This window comes from Capsicum annuum, chromosome 10 (assembly GCF_002878395.1).
Source record: "Capsicum annuum cultivar UCD-10X-F1 chromosome 10, UCD10Xv1.1, whole genome shotgun sequence".
Taxonomy (NCBI): Eukaryota; Viridiplantae; Streptophyta; class Magnoliopsida; order Solanales; family Solanaceae; genus Capsicum; species Capsicum annuum.
In genome coordinates this window covers 1,272,359-1,289,182 of record NC_061120.1, presented here as the reverse complement: position 1 = coordinate 1,289,182, position 16,824 = coordinate 1,272,359, and the positions used below count along the sequence as shown (strand labels likewise).

At 35.5% G+C, this 16,824-nt stretch overlaps 2 protein-coding genes across 2 annotated transcripts; one reads left to right on the top strand and one right to left on the bottom strand.

Moving 5' to 3' along the window:
• The first annotated feature begins 1,483 nt into the window (after window positions 1-1,483).
• On the top strand, window positions 1,484-8,014 carry LOC107838851 (pyridoxal phosphate homeostasis protein). The gene is made up of 7 exons (XM_016682086.2): window positions 1,484-2,177; window positions 4,284-4,350; window positions 5,087-5,133; window positions 5,563-5,650; window positions 6,217-6,350; window positions 7,010-7,108; window positions 7,545-8,014. The coding sequence occupies exons 1-7, from the start codon at window positions 1,956-1,958 to the stop codon at window positions 7,617-7,619; spliced, it is 732 nt and encodes a 243-aa protein (XP_016537572.1). The 5' UTR covers window positions 1,484-1,955; the 3' UTR covers window positions 7,620-8,014.
• Window positions 8,015-9,087: 1,073 nt separating this feature from the next.
• On the bottom strand, window positions 9,088-12,965 carry LOC107838850 (chlorophyll a-b binding protein 7, chloroplastic). Its single transcript, XM_016682085.2, has 5 exons — window positions 12,672-12,965; window positions 11,289-11,474; window positions 10,711-10,748; window positions 9,715-10,229; window positions 9,088-9,306 (listed from the first exon to the last, which is right to left on the bottom strand). Exons 1-5 carry the CDS (start codon window positions 12,725-12,727, stop codon window positions 9,289-9,291), a joined length of 813 nt encoding a protein of 270 aa, XP_016537571.1. The 5' UTR covers window positions 12,728-12,965; the 3' UTR covers window positions 9,088-9,288.
• Between the last annotated feature and the right edge of the window lie 3,859 nt (window positions 12,966-16,824).

The following is a 16,824-nucleotide window of genomic DNA, read 5'->3' as shown; positions in this document are numbered from 1 at the left end:
AACCCTAGAGAATTGGGAATTATTGGAGCAAATAAGCTTGTGTTGTTGAGTCCATGTTTGGGGGATTGAGAGTATGTTTTTGGAGCAGTGGATTTGGGCTTGTTGACTTAGGCAAGTGAGGTCAGGTGTTGGCCCAATGTCCACCTTAACTTATCATTATTGCTTAAAATTTCGATCGCTTAAAATTATTACAAAAATCTCTGATTTCTCTTTCTCTGTCTAAACGGGGCAGATGCATTACCCCAGATTCCAAATCCTAAAATATCACAAAGAAAAAATATCTCTTTGCTCAACATAGTCGACCCTCTTTCTCCCTTCTCCTCATCGGTGATCAACACAACCCAAAAACCATTGCTTAACTTATCTACCTAACTACTACTTGCAGCTCTGTCTATCACTCCCGTCCATTTAAGACATAGCTCTGGCGAGGAGCTCCAACTTTGATGAAATCAGAGCGAACCACGACACAACAACGATGAAATCACCCGAGCTTCAATGAGCTCACACCAACCAACACAATGGCAAGCTCGTCCACGACGAATGAATATACAGATCTCGAATGATTCAGAAAGAATTCATATATAGATCTCAAATTTTCACCATCAGATCTCAAATCCATGATGTACTACACCATCACATCTCAAATCCACGGCGACGTACATGGTAGTTCAAGCCACGAGGAATTCTAAAGTTTGGAGATTCGTCAATAGAGGTTGAAGAAGATGATATTAATAAAGATACATAAGAATGATGTATGTGTTGAAGATGATGATGTTAATAAAGATATATAAGAATGATATATGTGTTAAAAGAGTTCGGAGATACATAAGAATAATGTATCCAGTAGAAAAGGACAAGAAGATAAATCACAAGATCCTCCACCAAATATCCAAAAGTTATGTATCTTACTGAATATTAAGCTACAGATACACAGTAAAGACGTGTTTGGTTGAAAATTTACAAAAATCATGTATCAGAACATTTTTGTGCTACTGATGTATAAGACATAACTATTTAAATAAATCTTGTGATATCAATACTTAACAGTTATTTATCGATACTTATGTATCAGATAGTGATGTATCACGAGTCTTAGCTATGTATAATAATAATGAAAAAGAAAATGAGATTTTACGTGAATATAAAAATAGTCAGAATTTTATGTAATTTTGTACTAAACTGTTAGAATTTATGAAAATTGCCCTTTTGTTTTTATAAACGTGGTGTCCGGGCTAACTTTTGCACACTTCGACTATATTCACGGGATACCTGCCACCTCTCACCGGTAATAAATATCAGATAACTTTATACATCAAAGCTAGGAAAATGCGCGTCGTCTGAGGGTGTGTTTTTGTTGTAGTGGTTTTGGGCTTCTTGGATTAGGCAAGTGGGTCAGGTGTTGGGCCAATGTTCCCATTTTAGTCGTCCTCTGGGGCTTCTTGTAAAGATACTCTCTGATGACCAAAGTATTACATATAAAAATTAGGGTGAACGTATTTCGACGTACGTCTTAATCCTTTAGACTCGACGAAAAAGAGTCGACTTGAGCTGCGGTGAGGAAGATATAACACTCGTTTGAACCCAAAGTTGCAAGGGACATAGCCTATGCACCGCATAACTTTGTGTTAGAAGTTTGAAGTCGATCTTATATATATTGGGCCATAGGAAGGTCGTAGGCCCGGGAAGACACTCATACGTTCAATATGTACGTTGAAAATATATATTTTCATCATATTAGTATTAAAAAGATATAATACTACTTTTTCGTATAATTTTAAATATTTAATAACCTAAGTTAATTTAATCTCAATTTTCAAATATTAATTCATTAATCTTCGTAAAATAAGTGTGATAAGTAAACAAATACCCGCCATTCTTTTGGTGGTTATAGAAGGGGCACGAAATTGATACAGCGCGTGAGAACAACGCGCCCCCAAACATAGCCTGAAGCAGAAATGGCTGCTCCGGCCGCCGAGGGACTAGCCGTGACGGCGCTCCGGTCAGTGCTCCACCGTGTAAGGCAGGCGGCGGAGAGGTCCGGCCGCCGTGCTGATGACGTCAGAGTGGTGGCGGTGAGCAAAACGAAGCCTATTTCTCTTATTAACCAAGTTTATGAAGCTGGACATAGATGTTTTGGTGAAAATTATGTACAAGAGATTATTCAAAAGGCTCCCGAGGTACTCATATTTTTGCCTTTCTGCATTTGGTAATGTTAATTGAGCTTTAGATTGTGACAAATTGTTCACATAAGAGATTTATTTTTTCTATAAAATGTGCGTAAATAGAGCTGAATATGTATAGGATATAATGCTAAAAAACGCACCTGAAGTATCACGTTTTTGCGAGTTTCATATCTGAAGTATTTAGCAAAACACAGGTCCATTGTCGTATGTTCCCTTTTCCTACCTGAATTAAAGGGAACAACTGATAGTTCAGGTGTGTTTTGATAAATAGTTGGTGATAGTTCATATAAGAAAAAAGAAAAATTGATAGTTCAAGTGTCTTTTGATAAATATTTGGAGGTGTGAGAGGCTGACGATGGATGGTTTTAGGTGGGGTAGAGGTAGGTCGAAGAAGTACCGGAGAAAGGTTATTAGGTATGATATGGAGCAGTTATAGTTTACGGAGGACATGATCCTTGACTATGGATGGTTTTAGGTAGGGTAGAGGTAGGCCGAACAAGTATTGGAGAGAGGTTATTAGGCATGATATGGAGCCGTTACAGCTTACGGCGAACATGACCCTCGACTATGGATGGTTTTAGGTGGGGTAGAAGTAGGCCAAAGAAGTATTGGAAAGAGGTTATTAGGCATGATATAGAGCAGTTACAGCTTACGGAGGACATGACCCTTGATAGGAAGGTGTGGAGGACTCGTATTAGGGTAGAGGGTTAGTGGGTAGGAGGAAAGCCGTTATAGTAGGGAGAGTGCTTTGTTTGTATTTGCGTATGAAGTTTCTTGTTCATGGTGTTTCAGTGGTGCCTATGATCTTGGATAGATAGTTTATAGTAGTATCTGGTGGGTGTCTTATTTTCTTTATTACCTAGCAGTGTATTATCTCATCTTGCTGTGTGCTTTTGTGTTTGTTATATTGTTAGATGTCCTGAGCCGAAGGTCTATCGGAAACAACCTCTTTTGCGTACACTTACCCTCTCCAAACCTCACTTTGTGGGAATACACTAGGTAGTTGTTGTTGTTGTAGTAGTTTAGGTAGGAAACGTGCAAAAAAGGTGATACTTCAGGTGTGTTTTTGACTTGTAACTCTAGAGATAAAGGATTCCTGTAATGAAATTAATTTGGAATTGAGACATAAATGATACTCTATCCATCTACTTCTCGGGTCAATATGGTAACACTAGATCAACTCAATGTTCTAGAATTTTAAATAAACTATACAACAAGTACTATACACTATTTGGATGGTTGTTACATGTTGTTTCATAATGCATCATATTATATTGTATTTTATTGTTATGTTAATTGAGCTTTAGATTGAGACAAATTGTTGAAGAGGAAAAACGTTTTTTTTGCTTTTTAAAAATGTTCATAAATAAAGGTGAATAGATATAAGAGAAATTGCTAAAGGGCATAGCTGAAGTATCACGTTTTTGCGAGTTTCCTAGCCGATTCACTTTTCATACCCAAAGTATTTATCAACACACACTTCAACCGTCATTTGTTCCCTTTTCCTTACATGAACTAAAGGTAACACGATAGTTCATGTATGTCTTGATAAATAGTTGGTGATAGTTCATGTAGGGAAAAAGAAAAAGAACAATTGATAGTTCAGATGTGTTTTTGATAATTAGCAAGTGATAGTTCACGGAGGAAAAAAGAACAACTGACCATTCAGGTGTGTTTTGAGAAATACTCTATGATAGTTCAGGTAGGAAAGTAGGAAACTCGCGAAAAATGGGACAATTCAGGTGTGTTTTTGGCCATGAACTTTGGATATAAAAAGAATTCTTATAGCTGAGTTAATTTGGGATTGAGACATAAATGATACTCTATCCATCCCCTTCTCGAGTGAATTTGACTGATATCGGATCAACTTGATTAGAAGTAAAATTTGGATATTCAACAACTATACAATCTACTATAAGTCACAATTATTCTCATGTTAATATGTTGAAAAAATACACTTTAAAATGTTGGTCAAAGTTCAGAATAATTGAATCTCGAGAAGTGAAAAGTGCCACGTAAATTGGGACAAATGGAGTAGTTGATAGTTGCGGGCAGATTTTTTTCATTGTGGTATATTGATTATGTATTGTTCATATACAGCTTCCGGAGGACATAGAATGGCATTATATTGGGCATTTGCAGAGCAATAAAGTGAAGCAACTCCTGAGTACGGGCTCATCTAAGTATTTTGTGCAATATTTTGTTTTGTTATTATCGAACTTCCCTAAATTGTCCATCAATTGACATCACTTCTCGCTCTTTACTTTTTGTGGTTTCCAACGAGAGGTTGGAAGTTGTGTGTATGCATTGATTCAGTGGTTTTCAACAAAGACTTCAAAATTTTGGATTCCCCTCTTGTTGCTAGCATTTGTTTCCTCAATGATCCATAGGATCTTATATTTGGTTACTTTGATTCTTTTCCAATTGCTCTGTTGGTAAAATACAAGTCTGCATAATTTCCTCAATGTATTATCTCTTAACCTTTTCCAACTAAAAATTTGTTATTTTGTGCTAAGGACCTGTATGCTGTAATGTAAGAATTAAGATTGAAGTGTCTGAGTAGAGTGCAGAAACCTTTTTATTTTGTATCAACCATCAACTCAGGGCCAAAATCGCCTCTCCATGCTTAATTTGGTGAATGACAAGCCTGCTATTTTCTTTTGGACGTATGATCTTCCACTTCACTTTTCCCATTTCAACTAACAATTTGTTATTTAGTGCTAAGGACCTGAAAGGTGAGAGTTGAAGTGTCTAACTAGAGTATAAACGGTTCCTTTTTTTTTTTTGGGTATCCTGACAAGAGCAGACCCCCTCCTTACTCTCAGGAAGCATTTATGCTTATGTGTAAATAGGATAAGTATATCAATCTTAAATTTGTCTAAAGTTTACCTCCTTCACTGCAGCTGCTGTTCCCAATCTAGCTATGATTCATGGCGTTGATAACCCGAAGGTAAAGAGTTTACCTGTGTTTCTTAAAGCTTGATGAACTTAAGGAGTAGTCAACTTGTTTAATCTTGAAAATGTCATATTCTACTTCTATTTCCACTAAGCCAGCAGCAGTGTGATTTTTAATTTACTTTCACAGTTCAGCAGGATAATAAAAACCGAGATCAATATAAATTAGCCCCACATGGTTATCATAACATAAATAGCTATATCAAAGTGGATCCGCTGTCGGTTTATAAACTGAGTGCGGTGGAATGTGCTACTTCATTCATTTCTCTCCTGAGTTCCTTCTGTATCTGGTCGTTGTTAAAATTCAACCACACCTTGAAGCTTTAATAATTTTGTTTGTTTAGATTATAGTCACTTTGAATGCATATAATTGTTTGAATTGAACAAAGCTGATCAATCATACAACTTTCTTTCTAATCTGCAGCTTGCAAATCATCTTGATCGTGCGGTTTCAAGCATTGGCAGGCAGCCCTTGAAGGTTTTGGTTCAAGTTAATACCAGCGGAGAGGAGTGTGAGTATCTTTTCTCCTCATTCTTGCTTGCAGATTCTGAGAGAAACTAGGCAGGATTGACGACAACTCTAGTAATTAGATCTACATGCTATTAGGTTGTTGGTGTTTACGGAGCAATATGGTTTAGGTTATTCAAGGGGAGCCTTGGAGTAACGGGTATAAGTGCTGGTCAACCATGTGACCAGGAGGTCACGGGTTCAAGCCGTGGAAACAGCCTTTGGCAGAAATGCAAGGTGTGGCTGCATATAATAGACCCTTGTGGTCCGTCCCTTCCCCGGACCACGCGCATAGCGTGGGCTTTTCTTCACCGGGCTGCCCTTTTTTATGGTTTAGGTTATTGAAAGGTTTCTGATGTGTTGCTTCAAGTCCTCAGAGTACTGGTTAACTTGCAGATGAAATCTCACAAATTTTGGATTGAGTTGTTGGATTTTTTTTCCTTCAGTGCCAGTAATGCATGTTTGATCGAAATGTACAATGCTTTTTTTTTGACGTTCAAGGCCAAAGAAGGACTCCAGTCTTTCTACTTCCGAAGGAACTCGTAAATTCATTAATTTAACTATATGCAGCAAAATCTGGTGTTGATCCATCAAATTGCATAGAGCTTGCCAGACATGTCAAGCTGGATTGCCCAAACCTTGAGTTCTCTGGCCTAATGACAATTGGAAGGCCTGACTACACTTCAACCCCAGAGAACTTCAAGGTGATGTTCTGTAATGAATCCATAATTTAGTTTTACATGACATATAAGAATTCCAAGTCCCCTCAACTGTTTGAAAATGTCCCACTCTTTACTAATAAAAGATGCAAAGGAAGAACAATCATAAACTACTGAAAGCTGGCATTTTTTCTTGATAACTGTGGTGTCGGGTAAGCTTGCGCGCACCTCGACTAATTCCTTGAGGTACCTGCTACCTCCCACCAGCACAGGTATGAGGTAACTGAGTAGCTCTGTCCATCAAGGCCCGGATAGATGTGAAGAAATCACCTAGTGTTGAAGGCAGACCTTTTTCGTCAATGGTAATAGTCACCGAAACAATTTTCGTCATTGTTATGGGAAGTTTTCTTTCGTTAATTTTAATGGTAATAGTCACCAAAACAATTTTCTTCATAGTTATGGGAAGTTTTCTTTCCCTACTTTAGATCTTATGTATTATAGAAAGATGCTTTTCTTGTGCTAAGTAATTTCTGTATATGGAATCCTTGAGAAGTTTGTTATCAAATGGATATATTTGAGTCATGCATGTTGGGAGCTTCATATTAACTCCATTTTTCATATTAACTCAAATTGTTCATATTAACTCCACCATATTTCGCAATTTCTCCAAATTGATGATCTCCATTTTTCTTGTAATGCGATAGACGCTACTGAATTGTAGAACTGAAGTTTGCAAGGTGCTTGGGATGGCTGAATCTCGATGTGAGTTATCAATGGGCATGTCTAGTGACTTTGAGTTAGCGGTAAGCTGGTATTTTCTTACCTTGTTAAAAAAACTGATCTTTTTCATCCAATAAATTAATTCTAATGAAAGAATCACTTCTTATTAATTTCATTTGCGGCAGCTGACTACTCCGTTATCCTTAAGTTTAATTTAACGCCTCTAGCATGCTGATGCAAAAATATATTTTCCTCCTCAACTTATTTTTCTCGTATTGTGAACCCAAAACAAGTTTATGAATCAGTTACAATTGTTCAAGCTGGCCATCTTTCGCCTTTCTGCCAATGGATTTCCTAATATATTTTGTGGACTATTTGTGAAGTCTGTTTTATTCCCGAAGTAAGCATGGAATTATGAAAAATATGAGCTGGTTCTATTTTGCTCATTTAAAGTATATATAAGCTGCATTTGGAAACTGCTCGTACGTGTTGTGTTGATTCTCTGTCGTAATACTGCAGATAGAAATGGGCAGCACCAATGTGAGAATTGGATCCACCATATTTGGACCGAGGGAGTATCCAAAGAAACAATGAAATCAGTATGAACTTCATCACATAGAACCATTGACGAAAGCAATAGGGAATGCACAAGGCCTTTCTAAGTTCACGTGCAATGAGAGAGAAAAATGAAGCAGCAAAGACAAGAGAAGGATGTTGTTGGTTCAAACCCGAAGCCCCTCCTAGAAAGCTATATCAAAATTGTTTTACTGTTGAATTTTTGTGTACTTTTAGAACAGGACCAGGTGTCCCTTACTCTTGGCTTGCCTTGATTCACTTTAACTCTTTTTTTTTTTAGCCGAGGGTCCTTCGGAAATGATCTCTTTATCTAGGGGTAAGGTCTGCGTACACTCAACCCTCCCACACCCTACTTGTGGGATTTCACTAGGTATGTTGTTGTATCTGTTACATGAAGATGTTTTTTACTTCGATTTTTGTCCTCCTATCTTGTACTTCAGTTTCAAACACACACATAATCACACTACTAGAATTTTTACAACATTTATAATATCCAATAACTTATTAATCATGCTCTTGAAGATTTAATCTTTTTTGTGTAACTTTTGAACTTTGGTGCCATAAAGCAATTTGTTACTAGAGTTTTTTTCCCCTAATTTACAGTAGAGCTTTATGGTGGCTCATAGTATTTGGAGTTAACCCTTTCGTCCAACATTTATATGGTAAAATCATCGTGGCCAAAGTTGAAATTAAGATGAGGAAAATAAACTGGAGTTGAAGTTTATTTCGATAATACTCGATACAGAAGAAAGAGTTCGGACATTATTGGATATGTTCAAAATAATGTTATGACATGGATTGGATGGGAATGCATGCCACCAAAGATAAGGTCGAGTCTGATACATCAACCGTATACTCAATATCCTTATTGATTGGGAAGCCCGGTGCACTTGCTATGCATGGGATCCCAGGAAGGGACGAACCACAAGGGTTGCAATGCAACCTTACCTTGCATTTATGCAATAGGCTGATCCACACCTGTGACCTCCTGGTCACATGGTAGCGACATTACCGGTTACTCCAAGGCTCCACTTCTAATTTAGGTACCGATTCTTAACAGAAGTGGCAAAAATAGATTCGTGAAGGGTACCGGAAGCAGAATTCTAAAACAAACAACCAAACCAATCGCGTGATCAAACAACTTTATCCCTATGAAGCAATATCTTTACTATGAGCAACTTAGTTCTTACTAGCCTTTTACATAATGAAAACTGGTGAAATATAGGTTGCGAAAGTCTGTTACTTTACTTGAAATTGTGACCTCTTGGTTACATGACAGTAACTTTATCAGTTACTCCAAGGCTCCCTTTCTACTCTACATACTGATTCTTAACGAAATAACTTTACTATGAGAAACGCGGTTCTTATTAGCTTTTTACATAACGAAAGCTGGTAAAATAAAGGTTAGAACCAAAGTCTCTTACCATCCAGTTCCTGTGTATCTTTGTAGACTATTGCAGTAAAAATCTTCTATCATGCAAATGAATGAACATATATAAATAGATTTTCTTGATCTGATACGAGTTGTCGAAATGTATTTGTACATTGCTTAGTCTTTTTCGACAGAAGACAGACATGAGCAAACCAAATGTGGGAAAGAAACATTAGTTCTCTTTGCACAAATCTACTTCAAATGTTACTTTTACACATCATTCATTACATCAAAATATCCTCATGCTTCTTCTTCTCACTTGGGAGTGAATGCCTGAAACATAATCACAAACAACTTCAGTGACTCGCACACCTGATAATTTAGATATGAAACTCGAAAAATGTGGATACTTTAAGTTGTGTTTTTGACCATTAACTTGAATAACCAAGAGTTGGAGTCTCTAGTTAATAGTGTATAGTACTACTTTGTGGGTGTCTTATTTATGTTATTTCATCTTGTTTCATGTTTTATCAAGACTTTCTAAGTATCTTTTTGTCCTGAGTCAGGGGTCTATCGGAAACAGCCTCTCTACTTCTTCAGAGGTGGTGATAGGTGGTGGTATCAGGTATGGATTGCGTACATTTTACCCTCCCCAGACCCTAGTAGGTGGGAATACACTGGGTATGTTGTTGTTGTAACTCGAATAACCAAGAGTATGAATTAAAATGTGGTTGTACTTACAGCAAAAATAGTGGCGTGACCGGGATCAGCAAGGTGAGCAAAGAGGTTGTCAATAGGACCTGTTCCAGTGTAAATGTGTTGGAACCATGCGCCCATAACGGCTAACATAGCAAGTCTACCGTTCTTGATCTCCTTTGTCCTCAACTCCTTTATCTTCTCAGGTGAACCCGAACCCCAACCCAACGGATCAAACCATAAGCCTCCTGGATAACCAACGTCTGTCCCTGTGAGCTTGTTGTTAGGGAAGATAGGGTCAGTGTTTACACAACCAGGCTTGATGATATCGGCCCACCTTCTTCCCTCGGCCCAACCGATAAGTATCAACTCAATGATGAAGAGAGTCGTTGTGTCCGTGAAGTATTCTAGTTCACCAGCAGTGTACCATGAAGGTGTGTTAAGGATACCGAGTTTCGTGAGGAATTCTGGAATGAAAATTCCTGCAGCTCCCAACATTGCCCATCTGCAGTGTACAATCTCTGCCTGTTGGTTCCATCTCAAGCTCTCTGGGTCAGATCCTGTACTCAAATGATATACACAAGTTATATCTATAGACATCTATATATATCCAATACTGAAGGGTAGCCCGGTGTACTAAGCTCCCGCTATGCGTAGGGTCCCGGGAAGGGCCCGACCACAAGGATCTATTGTACGTAGCCTCACCTTACATTTCTGCAAGGGGATGTTTCCAAGGATTGACCCCGTGACCTCCTGGTCACATGGCAGCAACTTTACCAGTTACTCCAAGGCTCCCCTTCTATATATATCCAATACTAAAGGGGCAGGTGCACTAAGCTCCCGCTATGCGCAGAGTCCGGGGAAGTGCCCGACCACAAAGATCTATTGTACGTAGCCTCACCTTACATTTCTGCAAGGGGCTGTTTCCAAGGCTTGACCCCATGACCTTCTGGTCACATGACAGCAACTTTACCAGTTACTCCAAGGCTTCCCTTCTGTATGTATCCTAAATTGAAAAATCAGAATTAGACTGATATATACCTAGGCCAAGAGGATCGAAACCAAAATCTCCGGGAAGGCTGCAAAACGAAGAAGAATAAAATAATTTCAGCATATAGATTAGAAAATCTCAGTAGTTCAGTCGATTGATTACATGAACTTTCACCTTATTGGTGAGCTTTAGATTTTCCATCTTGTAATCCCCTTTTCCTACTCCAATTATTCTTTTTTTTAAAAAGGCATAACACATAAACAGGCACTCAAACTTGACCTCAACTGACAAGTAACTACTCCAACTTTGAGTATACACATCTAGATACCTCAGCTCGTATCCACTGTACCAGTCACATCAGTGTGGGGCATTCACGAGACACAGTAAGTATAAGTTGGAGTGTTTAGTTGCTAGTTAAAATCAAGTTGAGGTATCTAAATGTGCACAAAATTAGAGTGCTTACTTATCGGTTGAGGGTAAGTTTAAGTGTCCGTCTATATATATTATGCCAAAAAAACTATATAATACTAGCTAGATCGAGGAATTTTAATAGCTTGATTGATTGATTGCGTGAACTTTCACCTGATAAATATACACAGTATGATATACTAGCTGGATCATGACTGACCTGCCATCAAGCCATGGAGGAGGGACGCTGCCAGGGAACCAGAGGGGTCTGTCGGGGTCGGCAGCAACACACACTGTAGTTGCAGCACGCGGTGATCCGGCTACAGGTACATTGCTTACTCTCAATCTTCTCCCTCCAAGGAATGAAGCTTTTGTTGCTCCTACAATCGATCCATTTCTCCTGGAACTGCATGAAACAAATCAGCAATGAACTTAGACATACACTTTTTCATCATGCTAAGACTTTAGGGGTCGTTTCAGGGATCGTTCGGTAACTGGTTAGATTTGCGCAGGTTTCTGATCATGCTAACACTTTAGGGGTCGTTTGAGGGATCGTTTGGTGACTGGTTAGAGTTATGCAGGTTTTTGATCATGCTACGACTTTAGGGGTCGTTTGAGGGATCATTTGGTGGCTGGCTATAGTTATGCAGGTTTTCGATCATGCTTAGGCTTTAGTGGTCGTTTGAGGGATCGTTTGGTGACCGATTAGAGTTATGCAGTTTTTGATCATGCTAAGACTTTAGGGGTCGATTGGTGGCTGGTTAGAGTTATGCAAGTTTCAGGGGTCGTTTGAGGGATCGTTTGGTGGCTGGTTAGAGTTATGCAGGTTTTTCATCATGCAAAGTCTTTAGGGGTCGTGTGAGGGATCGTTTGGTAGGTGGTTAGAGTTATGCAGGTTCTAATAACACATAGATTAATTAAGAGGGATCAATTCGTAGATTCTCTCCTAACTTATATATGTATTAGTTCTGTGAGTTTCTAAATCGTAAAACTAACACGTATTAATTTTAGACATGAATAACTTACATCTTAACTAGTAGCTACCAAACATGATATTACTTATACAAGATTTAATACTTACATTACATAACTTACCTCCATACTAGCTACTGAACAACAACCTTAGTATATAATGCTACACTTGATTCTAAGACATAAGGTTTTGTTTGGTACCAAAAAAAATGTTATCCCAATTTATGTTGTACAGACATACAGTTAAAATTTCGAGATTCAAAATTTTAAACTTCTAACCGTTTCGTACATTCTAGTATACTAGTAAGTTAATGACTTAAAATATTTTTATAAAAATAAAAAGGACAGCCCGGTGCATTAAAGCTACCGCTATGCGCGGTTTCCCGAGAAAGGCTCCACCACAAGGGTGTATTGTATGCAACCTTACCTTGCATTTCTGCCAGAGACTGTTTCGAAGGTTTGAACCCGTGACCTTCTGGTCACATGGCAGCAACTTCAACCGTTACTCCAAGACTCCCGTTCAACTTAAAATATTTTTATATGTCACGTAAATTAGGACGAAGGCATAGTATATTAGTAGAATGCTACACTTGATTTTAAACATATTGGGGAGATTGAATAGAATTTGTACCTTGGAGAAGAAAAAGCAACAGCAGCAATGGTGGATGAAGCACAAGCAGAGGCCATGTTTGGCAAAGTATTTCAACTCTTATGTGATTATTATGGGCAGATACTAAAAAATATGAGATTGTGGTATTTTATATAATGAGAATGAAGGGCTTATCTTGATGGATAAAAGATTCATTCTGTGATTGGTTGCTTAAATTGCCATGTGGCAAACACAATCTAATATTGTGGTTATGATTGCTTTTACTATAACCTCTCACTCATCATGTTGATTCTACTTGCTCTGTCCATCTTTACGTGTTCATGTTTGATTTGAAATATCTAGATGTAGTTAGGGGCGGAGCCAGCCTTCTGTTCGGGGGTTCGGCTGAACCCCCTTCGACGAAAAAATATATAATTTATACATAATTAAAATTATTTTTTATGTGGTTACAGTAGGTGTTGAACACTCCTTCGACTAAGTTTTATTTGAATATGTAATCCCCTTTGTTGAAATCCTGACTCCGCCTCTGGATGTAGTAAAGGTGATCCAACAGGGGCGGATTTAGGGGCCTGGGTGGGGGTTTCCAGAACTCAGTAATTTTCGTGCGAATTTAGTATTTATATAGAGAAGTCTAGTAAATATATATGAATTATATAAGTTGGAACCCATAAACAAAGTGTATTGCTGATCTAGTATAATAGAAGAACTTGTAAAAGTTTATTCATTTTATATTTATCTATGTGAAACCCACAAACTTTAAATCCTAGATCTGCCTCTACTGATCAGTCGAACATTCTTTGTCGAAAAGTTAAATTATTATAACCTCCCACTCATCGTGTTATTTATATTTCCTCCGTCCATCTTTACGTTTTCATGTTTGATTTGAAACATATATAGTAAAAATGATCGGTCGAACATCCTTTGTCGAAAAGTTAAACTGTGTATATAGAAAAAGTATACAATATATATAGGTGAAAAAAATTATTTTTCATACATATATATTAGGAAAAAAGATTTTTTTAAAAAAATCTATTTTAATAAATTGGCTAAATTTGTCCTTCGTTATACTATTGGACCAAATGTATCCCTGTAATTATATTATAGGGCGAAATATACTCCTGCTCGTAGCGTAGTTATCAAAAACACCCCTCCTTTTTAACACTTCTCTTGGGAACTGAGTTACCGGAGAAGGTGGTTGATTTTCACCCAATAGCATAATGAGGGACAAATTTAACTAATTTATCAAAGTAGAGGGACATATTTGACCCTTTAACATATCCATATTTGATTTGGAACATCTAGATGGAGTAAAGGTGATCAGTCGAACATTCTTTATCGAAAAGTTAAACTATGTATATATAAAAAGTGTAAAGAAATTATTTTTCATATACTTCCTCCTTTCAACGAAACTTGTCAACTATTGACTTGATACACATATTAAGAAACAATATAAGGGTAATATTGTTACCATTTTATATAAGAAATTTAATGCTTTGAGAAATGTATCGGCCAATGAGTAATATTTAATAACAAAGGTTAAATTGACACAAAATTATAAATTATCTATTGATTTTTCAAATCGAATAAATATCGTTGGACATCTATTTTAGTAATATGGACAAGTTAAGATGGACGGAGGAGGTATTATTTAATGACAAGAATAAAATGGATACATAATAAAATTATTTTTTTATTTTTCAAACTGGACAAGTAAAGTTGAACAATTATTTTTAGTATACTAAATAAGTAAAGATAGACAAAGAAGTAACCATTATACCTCTATTGTTTAATTTGGTTGTCTGACTTTGGTTTGATACAAAGTTTAATAAAATAAAGCAGATTTATAAATTTTATGATTCTAAACTAAAAATATTTAAAATATATCAAAATATCCTTTAATCTTATGATCTAAAAAATCTTATATGAAAAAAGGGAATAAATCTGCTGAAGTATTTAATTGTCAGTTGCGATCAAGTTGATGCCTGTAAATGTGCACTCCTAAATTAGAGTGATTATTTATCAGTTTAGGTCAAATTTAAATATCTATTTACATATTAGCCAAATTTCAACGACCTTATTTTACATTTTTATAATATGATCTTGATTAGTAAAATATAATTATTTTAAAAAAAATATCATTTTAGATTTTATTCTGAAGAAACCAATTATTGAGATAATCTCAAAAATAGAAGAAAATATCACACAACATATTCTCATTAAATTATTCGCTTTATTTTTAATTACGTCAGATGACTAATTTTTATTATGGTTGCCTTCATTTATTGTTCATGGGTTTCATTATTTAAAAGAAATTATTCGAACTAAATTGAAAATCAAATCTCATCGCAGTTAATAGAAACAACATGCAAATTATTATTTTCATTATTTCAAGGAAACTGAAAATCAAGTTAATATCGAAAAAAGAAAAAAATATCACTCAACGTCAATCTTCCATCTTCACCTTTAGTCACATCAAAAAATTAGTAAATTTTATTATGATAGCCATCACTAATTAATTATCTACATGTTTTATTATAAAAAATATAGCTTCTTCATAATAGATTGACGAACAAATTTAATCATAATTAATTAAAAAAATATGAAATTTATTATTTTATTAAGTTTTATCCTAAAGAATTGAACACCAAGCCAATCTCTAAAAAAAGTATATGTCATTCTACACGATCTCATGAAATCTCCGCTCCTTATTTTTAATTAAATAAAAAAGAACTTGTATAGAACGTAATAAACCTTCTTAATTATTTGCAAGTTTCATTATAAAATATTTAGTTTCTTTAGAAAGATTGAAGATCAAATCTAATAACGATTAATAAAAAATAACACTAAAACTATCATTATAACTAAGTTTTATTTTGAATAAATCGAACATCAAGTCAATCTTACAGAAGAAGAAGTTATCATTCAACACGATCTCACAAAATCTTTTCTCTCCACCTTTAATTAGAAAGAAATGATTATGTAATTGCCCTTATTAATTAATTAATTAATTATCCATGAGTTCTATGATTAAAAAAATAATTTCTTCGAATAATTAATTGTTGAACAAATCTAATCACAATTAATTCTTTTCTTTCTGGCTTCAATTACATCAAAAAATTTAGCACATTTTATTGTGATTTCCTTCATTAATTAATTTCCACAAGTTTCATTATATTAAAAAAAAAAAAACTTCCAAAAAAGACTAAAGAACAAATCTAATCACAAGTAACAAAAAATAAAACACAAAAATTATCATTTAATTGAATTTTATCCGGATAAAACTGAATATCAAAACAATCTCAATTAAAAAAAAAATATCATTTAACACGATCTCATGAAAATCTTCTTTATTCTGCCTTCAATTACATTAAAAATTTTAATTATAAATTTTATTATGATTGAAGATAAAAAGTTCAGTTTCTTCAGAATAGATTGAACATCAAATTTAATCACGACTAATAATAACACGAGAGCTGTCATTTTAATTAGGTTCATCCCGAAAAAGAATAACTATCATATCAATTTTGAAAAAAAATAAAAATACATCATCCAACATAGTCGTATGATTTTTTTTCTTTATCCTCCTTCAATTGCATCAAAAAATGACTTATAAAATTAATTATGATTGCTCTCGTTGATTTTCAATGTATCTCATTATCAAGAAATACATACAATTCATGCACACCAAAAGTAGCATAATCATAAATATAAATAACGAAATTTCTAACTGCACCATAACGCAGATAACATAGGCAAATTTATTAAGTTTCACGTGAATATCTCATTTTCATCACCTTTGATTCCATGTTTTTAAAACAATTATCACAGTCACGTGAAATATTTCTTTTACGCCTTTAATTACATCAGAAAATGACTTATAGACTTTATTATGTTCACACTCATAGATTATCAACATATTCCATTATCAAAAATTGACGCAATCTATACATGTAATACGTATACATTAAAATTAATATAATCATAATTATATATAAAAAAAAAAAATCTAACTTCATTACGTGGAAACACAGATGGCTCACTCTTCACGTGAATGTCACGTTTATGGTGCGATATTTTAAATCAAACGGTGAAAAATTTATCTTTTTGTTGCGTTGTCAATTCAAAAATCGAATGAAAAACAGTATAAAAGGAGAGAAAGGTTACACACAGAAAG

What these genes read in the sequence shown, in the direction of transcription:
- LOC107838851 (XM_016682086.2), top strand. Translation starts at nt 1,956, where the DNA reads ATGGCTGCTCCGGCCGCCGAGGGACTAGCCGTGACGGCGCTCCGGTCA. An exon ending in TTATTCAAAAGGCTCCCGAG is followed by an intron (nt 2,178 to 4,283) that starts GTACTCATATTT and finishes GTTCATATACAG; the next exon opens with CTTCCGGAGGACATAGAATG. An exon ending in CAACCCCAGAGAACTTCAAG is followed by an intron (nt 6,351 to 7,009) that starts GTGATGTTCTGT and finishes GTAATGCGATAG; the next exon opens with ACGCTACTGAATTGTAGAAC.
- LOC107838850 (XM_016682085.2), bottom strand. Translation starts at nt 12,727, where the DNA reads ATGGCCTCTGCTTGTGCTTCATCCACCATTGCTGCTGTTGCTTTTTCT. An exon ending in CCTCCATGGCTTGATGGCAG is followed by an intron (nt 10,749 to 11,288) that starts GTCAGTCATGAT and finishes TTCGTTTTGCAG; the next exon opens with CCTTCCCGGAGATTTTGGTT. An exon ending in TTTCGATCCTCTTGGCCTAG is followed by an intron (nt 10,230 to 10,710) that starts GTATATATCAGT and finishes ATTTGAGTACAG; the next exon opens with GATCTGACCCAGAGAGCTTG.